This window comes from Clupea harengus, chromosome 7, assembly GCF_900700415.2.
Source record: "Clupea harengus chromosome 7, Ch_v2.0.2, whole genome shotgun sequence".
NCBI lineage: Eukaryota > Metazoa > Chordata > Actinopteri > Clupeiformes > Clupeidae > Clupea > Clupea harengus.
The window spans coordinates 14,606,427-14,624,751 of NC_045158.1; the positions used below are offsets into that span (position 1 = coordinate 14,606,427).

General features: G+C 45.0%; 1 protein-coding gene across 8 annotated transcripts in view; it reads right to left on the reverse strand.

Moving 5' to 3' along the window:
• Window positions 1-18,325, reverse strand: part of slc4a4a (solute carrier family 4 member 4a) — a 60,621-nt gene that overhangs the window by 28,643 nt on the left and 13,653 nt on the right. For 5 of the 8 annotated variants that reach the window (XM_031570626.2, XM_031570625.2, XM_031570623.2 and 2 more), the window contains 3 exons: window positions 6,215-6,350; window positions 3,471-3,631; window positions 1,542-1,721 (listed from right to left, as the gene is read on the reverse strand). In XM_031570626.2, the coding sequence (XP_031426486.1) occupies window positions 1,542-1,721; window positions 3,471-3,631; window positions 6,215-6,350 (477 nt within the window). The remainder of the gene's footprint in view (window positions 1-1,541; window positions 1,722-3,470; window positions 3,632-6,214; window positions 6,351-18,325) is intronic. The other 3 variants (XM_042708267.1, XM_031570629.2, XM_031570627.2) reach the window with 1 other exon arrangement.

Here is an 18,325-nt window from a genome sequence, read left to right on the forward strand (position 1 = left end):
TGATGAAAATGCTAAATCTTGTTTACTTTAGCATTTAGATATCTAAGCCATTCACTTCTTACATTCAGCTCATAGGTTACATTTGACAATTCATTCAGTGATTGATTAGCTTACCTAGCACGGATAATTTATATAGATGATTTATATTTGAATTTCAGTGAGCAAAATTTAACGGTGGAATTTGAGTTGAGTGGTTCAATGCCATTTGCCTAATGATGGTGATGGTGATGGTCACCAAGTGCAAGACACAAACAGCAGACTACTTTCCTCAACAAATCACAATACAGTTCAAATCAATACCAATCAATAAGATAGTACAAGGTAATATGTCAATTATATTGCATTTATTACCATTATATAGACCATTGAGATTTGTATAGAAAGCAGGCTGTTCATTTGTGTTGCTTGGTGACGCAACAGAAACAGAAGATGGATCTAAATTAGTCTGTAGGCCGCAATTCATCTTCATCTTTCTGAGTGAGCTTCTAGTGAGGGGGAACTAGCTACGGGTGAGACAGCGTGGGAGACAGGGGTGTTCTGGTAATACTTTACTTGAATCTACTGTCATAAGAGTGGCATAACCTTGACATTAACATGGCATCGTAGGTGTCATACCCAGTCATGAGTCATCATGGCAGTCAATAGCTAATGCCATGAAATGTCATGTTACGATTATTTTCATGGATGCCATAGCAGCTTATGTCATGTGCCTATAAGATTATAGCATCAGACATTTTGAAAGCTGTCACGACAATTACTGATAATGGTGATAATACACCGTCACTGGATAGGGTCATGACAACTAATGCCAATATATGCCATCTACCATGACAAGCTAAGCTATGTCAGTGTTTTACGTAAAGTATTGTTGATATTCTGCGATAACATCTCTGGACATCTGCTTTGTCTTCATCTTATAATAGAGGGTGAATTCCAATTAATGTGAAAGTCTAATCATTTCATCAATCTAAATTCTAATCTAAATCAAAAGTCCTTATAGGCAGTCTCTTATGTTTATTCAACAGATAGTGGCTATCAAATCCTCTGGTAATGGATGTTGTTGTTTTACCTCATCTATCTAAGTAATGTCTATCCAATAGAAAAAGCTAACAACTCAAGTCAAAACTCACATATGGGCACCTTAACAAACTCAGAAATGTTTATTAAATGCAATACAGATGCTACTGACTTGAGAAACAGGGGTTCATCTAAGGTTGCTCTAACCTATACAGTGCCATTCTGATGTATTTGTGCAGGGCGTAATGGTAGGGTCTACCCTGATCTAGTGCTTTGGGTTTGTCTTTGCATCCTACAAAAGCCTGCTACTCTTTGCACCCCAAGAAAAAAAACCTAACACTTGAGGTGCAAAGACTACAGGGAATTGCGTAAATGTAGATATACTCCTCAGCGCAAATGGGGAAAATTAAAAAATGCCATGTGAACCAAAAAAACTCAAAATAAATGGGTCTGAGTAGAAAATTAAACGAGTAGCTTCAATTAATGAAAAAAAGAGAACTGCACCAAACTGGCACCTGTATTACCATTGTCCGTGTTGGAAAACAGCCTACTTGCGCTGGAGACGGTCTTGCCAATCTCAGCGAGGGAACGCAGGTTGGACTTCTTGGTCTGGTGACGGTGTCTCCTCAACAAGGTGTACATCACCTTGTCCTTGAGGTCAGCCTTCAACTGACCGTTCTCTATTTGATCGTCAGTGATCATCTCTGCAGATAGAAAAAAAGAGAGAGAAATTGTGATATGAAATAAGAAAAGAAAATATTGAATTGATTTTCTCAAAAATACTGTAAAAATAACAACTTGTTACAAATTGTACAAAACGCAATCCAATAAACCGAAATAACCACTTATGGGAAGGCTAGGACAGGCGTAGTAATCTCACTATCGCATCACACCGACGGAGCATTGTTAAAGTAATTCAGCGCATTCGCAAATCACCAATAATCAGATCAGCAGTTAGGCCACGTTCTATTTTAAGCCCACCCTTCAGAAAGCCTGCATGAGTTCTCATGAGGTTCTGCTTGTGCATGAGACCCAGTGTGTCTGTCCGGTTCCAACAAAAGTTTTCTATTTTTGAAAAGAAGGTCAGGGCTCGAGCGTGTGGAGGCGGCCCCCGGGCCCTTTCCCTCGGTGTCTCCTGCGCTAATGGCTGAGACGTCAGTGCAGCAGGACTGGTTGTGTGTGTGTGTGTGTGTGTGTGTGTGTGTGTGTGTGTGTGTGTGTGTGTGTGTGTGTGTCATCTCAACTCGTCTGAACCCGACAGATGACTTTGCGACTGCTAATCGGAGCGGACGCCTCCTGTGTCCCCCCTGAGAACTCTTGGCTGTAAATGAGAAGCAGGAAATGCATCATCGTGAGGGAGGAAATTGAGGGTGGCACTTCAGGCTCCTTCTCTTTCTCTTTCTCTTTCTCACTCTCACTCTCACTCTCCTGGTCACTTACTCTCTCTCTCTTGTTGTTTCTCTCCCTCTCTCCCTCCTGCTCCCCCCCACCCCCCCTGGGAGGTTTCAAACTTAAATGTCACTCTCTAGGTTGGAGGCTATAGGAAGTACATACTGTATATAAGTGGCTGCCCTCAACACAGCACCTGTCAAACTGATTGTGCAGGGGGCACATAATGTCTGTGGACAGGTCTTTGTCAGGTCTTTAAGCTGTTTTATATAAGAACTCTGTAAGGGTCAGCTTCAGTGTAAAGTTCCCAGCCAATCACATACTTACCTGTTTACAAAGCAATACTTGGAAGGCTTCTCATGCAAGAAAGCAGTCTGACCTTGGAGCTACTTTGAACTGAGCCATCGTCAAGGAAAGTGTTTGTGTGTATGTGTGCATGCGTGTGTGTGTGTTGTGTGTGTGTGTGTGTGTGTGTGTGTGTGTGTGCGTGTGTGTGTGTGTGTGTGTGTGTGTGTGTGTGTGTGTGCATGTCATGTTTGGGGTAAGGTTGCTTTTTCCCTGCACTCAACAGAAGCACCCACCCATAAACCTTTTGCCCTACAATTGAACTGAATAGAAAAATGCGCTAAATAAGATTCATGAATACATCGTGACTTGAGGGAGGAAAACCAACTAACAAAAAGAGAGAGAGATGGTCTTCAGGGCTTTGGCGCCTGCATTTCAAGATTCAAGATAACTTTAGTTGTCCCTAGAGAAAACTGCCTTGGACATAAGGGTTGCCACGTGTAAATACAAACAATTAATGATTTGATCACACAAGCACCACCCTGGAGCCCAGGCAACCCTCTCTGGTTCTCTCCTCTCTGAGGTTTCTGTCTCCAGGCCCATCAGACGGGCATTATCAGTCCCACCCTATCCCAGCCCCCTGTGCCCCCATCCCCTGACCCTCCTGGGTCCATCCCTGGGGTACTCACCCATCAACCTGGGGCAACTTTGGGCCACCGCACCCTATCCCCTGACCCACCCTATAGGCCATCCCTGTGTGTCTTGCCCCTGCTACTCACCGACCAACTGGGGCAGCGTGATAGCCTCCAGGTCCAGCATGATGGTGCCCTTCTCGATGCAGGTCCTGAGCTCGAACAGGCTGTGCAGGGAGAGCGTGGCCACATGGGGCTTGCTCCACCGCTCACCACCCTTCTCCACCTTCTCCTCAAACTTGATCCACCTGTGGGGAGGCAAGGAGGCCACACTTTGTTTTCTTGGCTCATTTTTTTTGTCCTCCGAATATATGTTAAGGAGTAGAAAAACACTTAGGGTTAGGGCTAAGGCTGGGCTTTATGAGTGGTGAGGTCGAGCTCTAGTTGGGGTTAGATAATGGTTGAAAAATAGCTGAGAGTTATGGTTCGCTCCTATCTCTTATTTAATACCAATATATTTCATATTTTAGAGAGTTGAATTTCTTCAGTAGCTGCTAAGAAAGCGTTGGCTATCAAACTTTTACATGCAGAGATGCCAATATAAATGTTTCAAAAAGTGAAAGTCTTGTTTCATATACAGAAATGAACCTTCAGGGATTCTCAACATCCTTCTCCCATTCTATCAATAACAATAACATGACGCTTTAATGTCTCAGGATACTACACAGTCTGCATTGCCCCATTAAAGCATAAAGAGTTGAAATGCAGTTCCTCTGGACAAATACACCTTAATTCACAGTGCCACTCATTTCAACTAAGCAGCAGCAATATTACATCAAACAGGGATGGTGTGTGTGTGTGTGTGTGTGTGTGTGTGTGTGTGCGTGTGTGTGCGTGTGTGTGCTTGTGTGTGAAGAGGATGCTGATGGCCGTGCTAATTGCTCATCAGTGTTAATCACCTCCCTGTGAGCGTGACATAACATGAGCTTCAGCCATCCAACATAAACGAGCAAGGTGGCCCCGAGGCTGGCCGTCTGCAAGCTGTAGCACGGCACAGCCAAACCACTACCGACTCCCCTTCATTGGGTCTGTAGCACGGCACAGCCAAACCACTACCGACTCCCCTTCATTGGGTCGTGGTGAACATAGATGCCGCATATGGACAATGTTGTTCAATGAGGAGGCTGGCTGTCACTGCTTGAGAGTCCGCAATGGCACCGCAATGGCATTTATGGCAATTTTGACAGTGGACGTTTTGGTTTAGGGGATAGGGGCGAATTCTATTGGCCAGAGCATTGGTCAGCCCTGACTAATGACAGGCGTGTTTAAAAAAGGCCTCCCACAGAAACTGGCAAGCTTGGCCTGGATACTGACTCCCCATTGAACAGAGAGATCAAGTGGGCAGAGCTGAATGGGGATGGGGAGAGGGAGAGCCAGGCCTCAGAGGACCTGAAAGGGGCCTGTCTGTATGGGAGGGCTGATGAGAGAGCCTCGTCTTTCTGTGAATGGTGACTTCCCTTCACCCCCACCCCTACTCCAATGTACACACACTACCCCCCGATCCCCCCCACCCCACCCCACACACACCTACTCTTAACCGCTTACTCCACAATGCTTTGAAACTGGGGTCAGCCATTACTTAAGGCTAATAGTTCCTAGAGTGATGATATCTGATGAAGATTTGATGAGAGAGACACAGTGTGTGTGTGTGTTTGTGTGTGTGGGTGTGTGTGTGTGTGTGTGTGTGTGTGTGGGGGGGGGGGGCATTAGGTTAGAACAAGACGTCAACACCAGGTGTTGGTTAATCTATTCAAGACACTCAAGGTCATTCTTGTTCATCAAGAACTAAAAAATCTCCATCCATCTCTTGTAATGTCTTACTACAGCGTGAGTGACTGAGTGGCCCACAGAAGATCTCTTGGCACGTGATATTTATTTTTCAGCAGCTTGGCAGTGGGATGAGCCTGGCTCCTGGCCAGTGAACCATGCACTCGCAGAATGTTTCATTCACAACAGACCCCTCTGCGCAAACAGACACATTTGTGTGGCCGCCGTGTTATACAGTATATTTCCAAAGAGGACTTGGAAACTATTTAGGAATTGTTTGCAGAAACAATGCTTTGTTTGTGTCTTACACAAAGGTCATTGCGCAGTTAAATTCCATCATTTTAATGGGCAAGCAGATCGCATTCTCTCTATGAATTGATGACTGCAATTTTTTATTTCCTGCTTAAAATGATTTAGGTTTCTTTTTTTTTTTTTTTTTTTTTCAAAGACAACACACCTTCATGTTCCTTAACTCCTCAAATCTTTAACACAATCATCCACAACGATAACAATGACTTCATCAAGTCATTTTCATTAAGGGGTATTGAAATAGTGACTCAGCATATTATCCTGAAGGGGAGGAATAAAACCTTTGCAATGTTTGTGCCCCCTCTCAGACGTATGTTGACAGACACGGTCAGCCTTGTGCGTCGGATACCAAACTCACTTGTTGACAGCGGGCAATGTTTACAATGTTGTCCTATAAATCATCCTTGCCTGCTTCAATAGTGTGGTGCGGAACCAAAACTGCAGCTGAACAATATTTGGTTACTCTGCTTCCAGTGACATACTACTCCGTAGTATCAGCAGCAGCATCAGTAACATGAGAATACTATAGTGTCTGTCTGACAAACTGGCTGACACAGGGTAATGGTGGAGTGCACAGCAATGTCACCAGAATGGCAAGCTCCAGCAAAACTTCTCATGCAGGAAATGGGCTATTTAAGAGCTAAAGTTACAGCTCGCATTACACACAGTAAGGCCACTGAGGTTTGGGTAAAGCTGGGTGAAGTGGTGCAGAGAGTCGTGACTCAACCCTGGGTGTGGTGCTGGCATGCTCTTACCTGGCCGTCTCCTTCCACTCCATGTCCTGGCCGTCGACGGAGAGCAGCTCGTCCAGCTCGGTGAAGAGCTGAGGGGGCGCAGGCCCGTCATCCTCCTCCCCCAGGATGAAGCGGATCCGCTCGGCCGCCGGCGAGACTGCAACAGGGAAAATACTGCCTCTTAGAGACTGGCTGGTGGGCACCGCGTCCGGCAGCGCAGGCTTGCCCTCCTCCCCCGCCACCCCGTTCATTTTGGCGTCGGGAGTGGGGGCCTTGGTGGCGGGAGTGGGCGCCTTCCCGGGTGGCGGCGGAGGGATCTTCACTAGGACGGAATCGCCCTCTTCCTCCTCCTCCTCCTTATCTGCCTCCTCTGAACCACTCTTCTCCACATTGTTGTTATCGAACATGTCCGGGTCGCTATCCATCGCACAAGTTCCTTCCCCAAGAGAGGGGAAACCAACCAAACAGAAAAGGAGAGGGTGCTGTGGTCTTTCTGGTTTACCCTCAGAGGGGGTACTGATCTTAGGGGTATGGAGGTAACCTGCACCGGTACAACCCCCCCTGCAGCCTCAGTAATCCACCTACACCCTCATCAGCCGAGCCCCTGGGGGAGACGGGTGTCCTCTTGATCCCTGATAGCAGGCAATGGGACCCGGACGCTGATCAAACACGGGGGTCCCAAAATCTTCCCACTTTAACAGACCGCCCCCTTCTTTTGGGGTCCTCATCCCGCTATTGCTGTGAATGGCCACCCCACTGCCCACCCCCCGCACCCTTCCGCCACCCCTACCACCACCACCGCTTACCCTCAAACTGGGCCTGCTCGTGATTGGCCCCTCTGACTTGGCACTGTGCCCCTCAGTCCCCTCATTAACAATTAGGAAATGTTTCACAAACTGTTCATTCTTCATGAGAGGCCTGCGCTTTCCTTCCCCCTTGTCTCTAATTTGAATATTTAGTCAGGCATCGGTGCCTGTGAAAAAAGGGGCTCCCTGGGCAAGTTTATATATAAATAAAATAGCCCTGTCCAGTCTTCTGGAGTGTTATTGGCATAAATATGGAGGGATTTACAGTAATGTTGGCCGCCAGTGAAAGTCCATTTTTTTTTCCTGGAAATAACATATGAGATGTTATGCCACCGCATCTTCAGCCTCAAGTGCAGTGGTGAACGTGGCATTTAAAAACTTGACACGACATAACTGGTCATCTTGTATGAACAGCTGTCGCCAGCCCTTTCAGGTGGTGAAGTGGTGCTGCTGATGGGCCTCGAGTGCTGCCTCGTCAGCCACAGTATTGCGAGAAGCACCTGAAGCCTTCAATAAGGGGTCTGCAAGCACTGCGGTTTCAGGCAGTGTGACAAGTGACAAACAAAAGGCACTCGGGTCAATATGATTCCTTCACGCCATCTTCACTCTCTCTCTTCTCTCTCTCTCTCTCTCTCTCTCTCTCTCTCTCTCACTCTCCTTCTCTCTCTTGCTCTCTCACTTGCTCTCTCTTTCTCTCTCAGATCCATTCAGTGATGATGTCACCACGCCCTGACAGTGAGTTGGCAACTAGGGAAAATGTTGCGTAAGATGACAGGATTCTGCATTGGTCGACTCTCTACAATGCATCTCTCTCCTCTGGCACGCTGTGCTTTCGAGAGACAGTTTCTCATAACTCTTACACTCTTGCACACTCTTGTCTACAAAGCCTGGACATATCAGTAGAGAAAATAAAGCACAACCCATGGGAAGTAAATGGGTGCAGCCGAATTCAGGCCAGCACACCTCAATCTAAATTCAGGCCAGCACACCTCAATCTGAATTCAGGCCAGCACACCTCAATCTGAATGCTACCAGTTCTTTCTGACCTTATAATCCCACAGTGTAGAGATGGTAATGCTGGAGATGGCTGTTACATTAATGCTTTAAGGAAGAAAAAAGCAAATTGTTCAAGTGAGGAGCCTTATTTAAGGTATTCATTATGATCATCATCATCATCATCATCATCATCATCATCACTGAAAGCAAATCCCAAAAGTGGATTATGTCAAAAATGATGGTGCTCTTTGAAATTGTGTTACTGGCTAAAAATCAGCCAATGGCTATTTTGGGTTTGATGTGTGTTGGGGGAGGGGGATTTTTTGCACACTGTCACAGGATGAAGCTATTCCTAGGATGACAGGACACGTTTCTGTCTAGTCTCTTTCAAAGAAGCGCAGTTCTCCACAACAAAACCACTGGACCTGAAGTAACTGCTTACTCCCTTAAAAAAGTCTGCATCAAAGTCAAGCATTCAAATAACAACTAGGACTCTGGTGGAAGTAAGGATACTACTAATGCTACACTATGTAAGATTCATGATCAAGCAGCTGCTGTGACCACCAAAAGTTGGCCTGCATAATCTCCAAAATGGTAATCTTATCATGGTGACAAAGGAAAGGTCCCCACACTGGGTTTGCTCAGACAACTGGGGTCAGGAAGCAAACTAATAAGGTGTGAGTGACTGCAATTAATCATATTATGGGAATGGGATAAGCCATTGAGAACCATCTATGGTTTGTTTATTTATTGTTCATCTGTATTATGTACCCTCAATCAGGGCATTGCTGCAAAACAGCCCTGTGCTCAGTCAATTCTCCCTGAATAAATAATGATGATGATGATGATCTCAGGGAGCAGGTCAGAGAAACCTGATTATCATACAGAACAACAAAAGGTTGCCAGACCTGTTTGCATTACAAGCCTAGTCTATTTACATTAAAAGCCTAGAAGGTGTCTTAAACACTATATGCCTGGAGTTGGAGATGCTTGTTGTTCAGATCTACACCGCTGAATCCGGAGTATGTGCCACGTGCTTCGTTACTGCACTTTACTGGAAAAAAGACAGATTGCTGCATCAAACACAAAGAAACTTCCTTAATTTCTTACAACTATAAAACTAATATAGAACTCCTCACAGTAGCATGTTTCTTTTACAAGATCACAAGTACTTATACTTTTCAGGATTTAACCCCAGTACTTGAGCTTTTGACATTGAGACGTTTCAAAACTTGAAATGCTACAGTTGCTAAATCCTTGGCTAAAACAAACATAAACACTAGCAACAATTAAAGACAATAGATGACAGCAAATTCTCCATGGGATGATAAAATATTCTGAGAGTGTCAAATCTCCCCCTTCCTTCTGTGCTTAACTACTCATTAGGTACTTCATTGAATCAGTGATTAAATACCAGTGAGGCGTGTCTTCTTTCAAATTCGGGATTAACTCATCCAACTCATGGATCAGAGACATATTATGACTTGCTTGTTGTTTCTCACATTCACCAACAATTACACTGGAATAATGATTAAATATCTACCTGACCAATAGCCTAAAAGTGTTAGGGTTTAGCTGCAGATCTCTTTGGTCAAATCAGCTTTGAATTGTTTTGCTTGTGTAGTCACATAACTACAAAGAAGAAATATCCTTATATATAGAATGCTACTGTCAACTGAAACAGATACAACATGCATTTAGGGAAATTACAGGAGACAGGTCTTTCCCATTGTTGCGGTGCTATCGTGATTGGTATGTGTAGGGACTGAAATGGCAGGCCCTCCTTCAAGATCACTGGTTCTCCTGTGCAGAATGCGATACAAAAACCTTTAGAAAAGGACCCTGAGCTGAAGTCGATCAGGAGTGTGGACGCTGTGCACTGGCATCCACAGCTTTGGTGCTCGCTGTTGCTAAGAGAATTTGAGACATAGGAGAAGGGAGGGACATTTGGTGAGAGTGTGAGTGTGCGTGTGTGTGTACGCGTGTATGTGAGTGTGGGTGTGTGTGTGTGTGTGTGTGTATGTGTGTGTGTGTGTGTGTGTGTGTGTGTGTGTGTCTGTATATGAGTGTTTTTGTGTGTGTGTCGGAGGGGTAGTTTGGAGAGGGGTTCAATATGGGTAAGCATGCAGGGCCGAGAAGGCACGGAAAGAGACTGATAGAAATGAAAATCAAACAGTTCAAACACGTTTCAAAGCCGTGTGCAGTCCAGCCAAGAGCCATGGGCCCCCGCACAAAGGGGACTTTGTCTCCGCACTGGGGGCTCATGGGAAAAAGAGAAGGGGAAGAATGCTCGCAGCTCGAGAAGAGAGAGAGAGAGAGTGAGAAAGAGAAAAAAAAATTAAAAGAGAGAAAAAGCTTAGCGGAGCTGCCACTCTCCGCCGGCCCAGTCCCTCTTTCCCTCTCTCCCTCTCAGCCCCGCATGCAACCCACTCTTGGGGAATACCAATATCCATCTGCACGATGGCCCTCTAGTCCTCCACTCCATACACATACAGCCACAGCCACACACGCACACATCTGCACTCCATCCATTCATAGGCCTTTTTGAAACAGCACTGTAAGAGCGACCACTGCCACAGGGGCTGCTCTGGACTGAAGAGGTATGTGAGGCAGTTAACCCCGGACTGCACTAGGGCTTAGACCCTACCCTCACTTAATGCAGCCACACCAGCGTGTCTGACTACAGAGCACGGGAGGCTGGCGGTGTTAAGTTGTATACATCTACAACTATGCTATGGCCATGTGATGCAGGGTTTGCTGGAGAGCGAGTCGTGTTTGTCTTGGCTCTGCCTCTTTTGAGGGAGCATGGTGGCAAGCTTTTCAGGAACGATACAGTGTGAGGGACTGGTTAGAGGAACAGCTGGCCTATAGAGTATGTAACAAATGCCACAACACTGTAGCTGCTGTTCAGATTTATTAGCAAACTCTTTGTTAGCCTTTTGTTGCATTTCCTTAAAACAGTTTGTTACCATGCCCTGTGTGATTAAATAGTGTTGGCTGAGGAAGTTAAAGCAACTAGGCCTTCACACCAAACTGCACACTACACACCCAACTGAATGGGGCAGGTGTATGTGAAGCGCTGTGATGGGCCAGTTTTGGACGGTGCAGTGACACTTCCACACTGGCACTATGTGGGGCAGCGTTAGCGAAGGCTGAGCCCTGAACAGATGCCAGCTGAACTGAAAATGGACAATGACACTCCTTTGTGCGTCCTCCTAGCAACAAACACAAGCTGGAAGCTCCCCATTCGCCACATATCACTGGCTAATGGGGTGTTTGAAGTCGACTTCCGCTATCAGTCACAGAGAGAGTGCTAAGCACCGAATGGGGTGCCAGGAAGGCTGTTTGCGTCGATTAAAGATAGCTTACAGAAGCGACAAGACAATTTGGCAGAGAAGTAACACCTCCTCCTGACGTTATGCTAGTCAAGGTTAGCAATTGACGCAGGTGTCTGCTCAAATCCATGTTTGATTCTAGGCTTGGGCTCTGACGTCTCTGTAAAACCAGTGGAGCATAACAGTGCTTGGGTCACTAAGCTGCATGATAAACTTTTGCCACACAACTTCAGTAGACGACAGTCAGTAGTTTCTGATAGCGGCAGTCTGGCCTTCCATTAAAAAAAATGGAACGGCTCTCCAATCACCAGTGCCCACACATGTCAACGGGAGGCTAATCATTATCCCGGCAGGACTTAAGTACAAAGCCTGTACTCTGCGTGGGTGCGAGTGGGTAAAAGGGTCCATTAGACGTCCAGGTTGCTAATAAAGCAGGGTAGCATGGGGCTAAGCGCACGCTCAAAGTGGCTGTTGACATTTCAGCATGGCCGCTTTGCATCTCCCTCCTGGTGGCCATGGGGGGGGTGGGGGGGGGGAGGATGAGGTAGTCATTGTGGTGTTGTTTGGGGGGGGGGGGGGGGCATGCAGTGAACAGAGAGCACTTTAAAGGCGTCACATGACTGTGATCGGACAGGGCCTGTTGTCCTTTGTTCGCAGCACAATGGCGTGGCTGGGATTGTTGATTGTTCTTTTGGATCACGACTGCCCCTGCCACTCACGGACAGACTTCCCGAAACTGATACACTGCATGGGAAAAGGAAAGCACTGCAGACTGAGGCGGAGGAACTATTTTCAGGCTAAGTGTGTAAAAGGGATTTCTTTAATCTTTGAGGTTTTCTCTATGGTTTATCATGTGGGCAAACAAAGTCCTGTCATTGTTTATGTGGCAGAAAATGAACGTTGTCGCAAGATCACAAATGATCATAAACTGACATATGAAAAAGTACCAGAGAGAAAGTAATTTTAGAGTTCCTACACCCCAAACAAGTACTCAGTCTCAGCGGTTAATCTAACATTGCATTTGTTCGTCACAGTGAAGAGCAGTTTAATTTGACTCCCTAAAAGGGAAAACAGGACCAAACTCCTACAATTCACGATTCAGGTTGAGAGCTACTACAGCTTGCTGTGGCTGACATTTTACAAAGAATCCCATCTCCGTAACTAAGAGTTACGAGTGATAAACAAACAATGGGTGTATAAATATTGTATAAACACAGCTCATACTTTATACAGTGACATATTAATCACAGGGCTGAAAGAAACAGAGGAGATAGTGCAATATGTTTTGATTTGAAATAGATTCTAGCACATTCTGTGACAGAGGCAGCACAATGATTTCAAATGTGTCACAGATGATAATAACCAGGGCAATTTCATGCTCTTGGAACTTTTTTCACTTATTGTGATGGATGTGTGCACTTTTGTGCCTCCAAAGGATATTATCTTTGCAGTTGTGAAAACGTCACAGCGCACAAGCTCAATCACAGTGTTTGAAATAGTATCTCATGTCATGTATATATCTACAGCAAAGACTGTTTTATAGGTCTATAGATTTCTCAGCCCCTTCCTAACCATTTAGTCCATCTAAATAGCTTATCTAACCAAAGCTAACTACTGTTGCTGGTAATCTAATCAGCTATGATTCACTGAGGCATGAATTAAGCCGAACTCTCATTTTATCAGTGCTGTAAGTCGCTTTGTATAAAAGCGTCTGCTAAATGAATAAATAGCGTAAATGGATTTAGTTTTCTCTTGAACCTGAGCCAGTGCTTTAAAACCTGAATACACATGCGCAGTCAACGCACACTAGTCTGCTTGGATACAAAATGTTGGCGCTATGCGAACAGACTATGGTGCTATGCGAACAGTCTGCACAGACCATCCTGGGGACAAAAACTGCATCATGCACACCATGCGTTGACCTAAACGTAGCCGTGACCGTGGCAGCATATTTAAGACTTAACAATCAGCTAATTCCAGACACAGTCACAACAACAGCATGGATACTAGGCACTGTCTGTGTTTTGAGTCTCCAACCTGGCTGGATCTGGGTGTCATGAGACAAGCCAACCAGTGTGGTTTCACCTAACTCACTTGCCTATGTAAGATCCAGCATAATCTTATCTCGAGATATATTGGGTCCACATAGAGATTCAGTGGAATTACGGTTACAGTGAGTACACTGTATAAGGTTCAAACAGTGAATTTGCCTTGCTCTGGTGATGGACAATCAGGGTGGTTTCTCATGCCTCAGCATAGTAAATACTCATCACACACATGGTCATGCAAACACATATGCACAAGCACACTAATACAGCCAGCCAGCCAGCCACACACACACGCACACGCACACGCACACGCACACACACACACACACACACACACACACACACAGACACACACACAGACTCACACACACACACTACCACCTACACATGGCAGACTTAGGGCAAAGAAGGATGTTAGATTAGCTAATAATAACCTGTGGGGGGAGATTTAGGGAGGATTACTGGGGCTGGCCTTCAGAGGTCTCAGAGTGACATCCTGCTCAGCAGGGGTCTGACTGACACCCACTGACACACTTTAATGTGGGACAGCCGCGCCTGCCGGAAGGGGTGGCTATGATGCTCCTATAATGCTCACTATCCCACCTCTCTCATATGCTCTCTCTCGCTATCACTCACTATATCAGAGACATAATATCAGTGGCGCTAACCTATGTAATCTACTTAAGAAGGAAAGAAGGCTGATTCAATGAGGCAAAATGAGTTGGGGCAACCCCCACCCTGATGCCATCCCCTCCCTTTCCCCCATATCTCCATATGGGGCTGTTTGTGCACATGTCTGTTTAGCCCCTGCAGGCCAGGCTCTATCTCTTGAATAATTCACAAACATTCACAATGCAGACATAGTCATACGTGCCAGCCTGCTCCATGGCACTATCTATCCACCTAGTACCTAGTTTTTATTACTGTCATGTATGCAGTGGCGTAACGTAGTAACGACGGGCCCAGGTGCAAGATATTATTACGGGCCCCCCTAGTGAACGCAAAAAAAAATAAATAATAATAATTTTAAAAAAATCGTAGCCTTCCCTACTTACGCAACCGCGTCTAAAAAAACGCTAATCAAAGGTGTTTGTATACCGTAAAAAATGTTAGAAAGCAATAATAATAGCGACAACTATTTACCCAACTTGTAGCCAGAGATGGGCAGTATTTCAATTACTTGTATTTGAAATACATATTTCAACTGCTTTGAGTATTTTGTAATTTGTATTTGATAGGGCCGATCAAAAATCTAACGTAATTTGTATCAAAATACTTTAGAGTAGAGTAATTTTGTATTTAAAATACTCAAAATACTTTCTCCATTGTTAAGGCAGAAGGAGATTTTTTTTCTGTCAGATTCTACCACTAGACCATCTGATCTGCCTCTGAATGTCATTGTCGAATCAGGCAACAGTCAGGCAAAAGTGGCGCTTCAAATGACGCCGCCCCTTTTTGAGGCAAAATGGAAATCGCCCAGATCTCTCTCATTGACTCTCACGTTAAATCCATTTTTTTTCACAAAACAGGGCTGTGTTCGAAAACTTAGATAGCTGTCTTGATCCTTGTCAATTTATCTTCATTAGTACGACGACTTAAAGGAGGTTCTTTCAAAGAGAGAATCGAGTTGTTGCACCCAACGTTAGCCATCTTGACAGAATGTGGCTGTGGCTATTACGGCACACTTTACAAAGTACTCTGCAATACAGTGCACTGCAATACAGTGCACTTACATATGTAGTTTGTTCTGTCGCTGATTAGTGTTGTCTCAAATGGAACACTGAGAGACACAAATGTGGGAGCCTTTAACCCGTAAATCTGTGCTCCGGCCAACTGGAAATTTGGCGAAAAACAAAGATGGCGGACCAAAACTCTGCTGACAGCCGTGTTTTGTATGTAAATGCACATCTTTTAGCGTTTTCTCGCTTAGATTTTTTAAAAGTTACAGAGAAATAGACACTGTACTATCAGATAACACAGTTATTGTAACCAGCAATAATGGTTGAAGTGATTAGCGAAGCGTCAGTCAGCCAACTTTCCAAACTGAAAAGCTTCCGGAAAGGGCTCCTCCTCTTCCGCTACGTAGCCAAGATGGCGCCTGTTTAGAGTGAGTAGTGTCCATTATTTCACACTGCATTTTTTGACCGTTTGCAGTGCACCATCCAGGTACTTTCAGTGCCCTGAATTCTGCTGGTTCTGTCAGTGTGAACGCCCTAAGCACTGAAAGTCAGTGTTTGAAGTGTGCAAGTGTGCGGCAATAGACACGGCCTGTGACTTGATCAAAGCCGTATGACGTCCTTATACACAATTACGTATGACAAAAGCATGGTGGGGCGAGCCCTCCCGGAAGCCATAGAGATTGCATTGAGATCCTTGTTTTGTGAAAACATGAGTCACACAGCTGCTGCCTGCAAATATATATATATATATATATATACATAATCAATCAAGTTGTTGTCTTTTAATAGCTTTGCTTAGTTACACTGATATTCTGTGACTGTTTTTCCTATTTGTGGGGTTCCCCAGAGCTTTGTGTACATTATATAGCCCAAACCTGAATGCTCTGCTATACCAAACTGTGAGAAAATGGAAAATCCAGAAAAAGTATTTCCTATATTTTAAATACAAAATACATGTATTGTATTTTGTTACATTTTCTGGCACCAGTATTTTGTATTTTATTTTGATACATTTATTTGAGGGGTATTTTGTATTTTGTATCAAAATACATTTTGATGTATTTTTGCCTATCTCTGCTTGTAGCCTAGTAATCCTGCCCTACCATAATGTATGTAGGCTATAACTTGTCTTGAAATGTATATCTATCACAATAGCCGTAGGTTACCTGTTGCATGGTTGCTGACACACCACTGAGGGCAAAAGCAGCGATGCTAATCCCAGTTGAACTGCTGCACTGCTGACTCCGTGGGCTGGCGACTCGTTGACGGGCTGGTTAAAAAACCAAAATAATCTAATTTAGGCAGCTTTGCCGCCTTCTCCTCGTTCTTTTTTCTCTTGCCCTTTTCTACTTCCACTCTTGTGCTTAAAAGGCATTGTTACGAGTAAAGTTGTGCTGTGCTCAAATAACTAGGACCTAATTACTAGGTTATCAGACCTTCGAATTGGTATTGGCTATAGCGTATTGTATTGTCACATGATCAAATAGAGACTTGACATTGGACAACAACATACATATTACCCAGCAATCATCATTGCTAATCACAAAAATACCAAAGAAAATAAGAACTTATTAATTTCATTGAATAGTGTTTTGATAGTTTCTTTAGTGTATGTAGGATAAGCATATGATTTTGCTATAAATTGCTACTTTTCCCCAAAAAATAATACCCACCATGACTGAGATAAGTTTGGCTTTTCAAGCATATAAGTAGCATTTGACACTACCTGTCATCTATAGGTACTGTGTATTAACATATACACATCCAAGTTAATTTCACGTGCTCTCTTGGAGGAGGGGGCCCGTCGAGCAATACAGTGTAGTTTTGGGCCCAGGTGCAGCCGCACCTGCTGCACCCCCTATAGTTACGCCCCTGCATGTATGCAAATGGCCCTGTTAAGGTGAGGTGAGGTCCTTCTGTTGTTGATGCTGACTCCTTACTAATTCCTAATATGTTGAGAGAGGAGAGGAGAAGCTCTTTTTAATTCTGTTATCAATTAGGTTATAAAAGGGGCTGTGTGTAAAAGTGCCTAATGTTCCTCAATGAGGTTAGAAAATAAACTGTATATAACCGTTTCTGCTCTGCTCCGCAAGCAAGGACGTGTGCATGTTGGAAAGCTATAGAATATGTATAGAATGCATACAATGTCTCACCATGCAGCCTCAGCTCCTGTGCCATACAACCAACTGTTCATGTTTGTATTGCAGATTTGCTGCAGTCCATTAATGTAGCTCTCACGGGTGGTGGAAATTCCGTGGCCACTGGCCGTCGTAAACAAACAGACTCTCGGCACCGCCATGCGGTGGCAGCGCCCTCATCTTTTGACCCTCTGCGGGCAGAGTATTGGGCGCAAACAAACCCTCTCATGTTCAGGTGGCATCAGCATCTTTTCCTGCCAGTGGAATTTGTTCTTGCCCTTTTTTTCCTATTTTGGAATGACACACAGCACTTCAGGGGAGTTGAGGTTTTTCCATGAGCAGGTGCAAAGTGACCACAGAGTCTTGTGTGGAGAGAAAGAGAGAGAGAGACAGAAAGAGAGAGAGAGAGAGAGAGATAGGGAAAGAGAGAGAAAGGGCGATAGAGAGAGAAGAGCTGTGGTCCATATGATGAGACTGACATTGAGAACAAGGGGAAAAGAGAGGGACTGAAAGAGAAGGAGAAGGGGAACAGAAGAACAGAAGAGCTGGAACCCAGATAATGATACGGAGAGGAGAAGAGGGAAAGAGTTGGACAGAGAGAAAGAAAGAATGAGAGCGAGAGAGGGCTCATTCAGTTTCCACAAGCTTGCTGTTGGCTCACTGACAAACTGCTGAACTCGTTTGCACCCCCGGCATGTAAGTGAATCCGTGACAGTGTCCAGACAGTGGGCACAGTGAGGTGTCTTTGATTTAGAAGGAGGGCAAGAGGACAAGAGCCAATCTTCATGTCCGGATTGCCCGACACCACCACCACCACCACCCCCGACATGCACGCAAGCTGCTAGACGACCATCAAAACCTGCTGGGAACAACGAGCTAAATGTGCGCTGCTTGACTGAACATGCGGACCTGCGGAAGGGCTAAATGAGACCTGCCTTTGTTCCTTTCTTTTCCTAGCTTTCTTCTTCGTTCTTTCAGTGCCTCTGTTTTTTGCCCCCTATTCATGTGAATAATAGAGAGCATGTTCTAGAAGCGGAGAGGGAAGGGCTCACAGGGATGACTAACGTTAGCACGCGCAGGTTTTAAACCACTGTGGACGTGAGTCAGCGTAGCGCAGACAGCGAATCGGC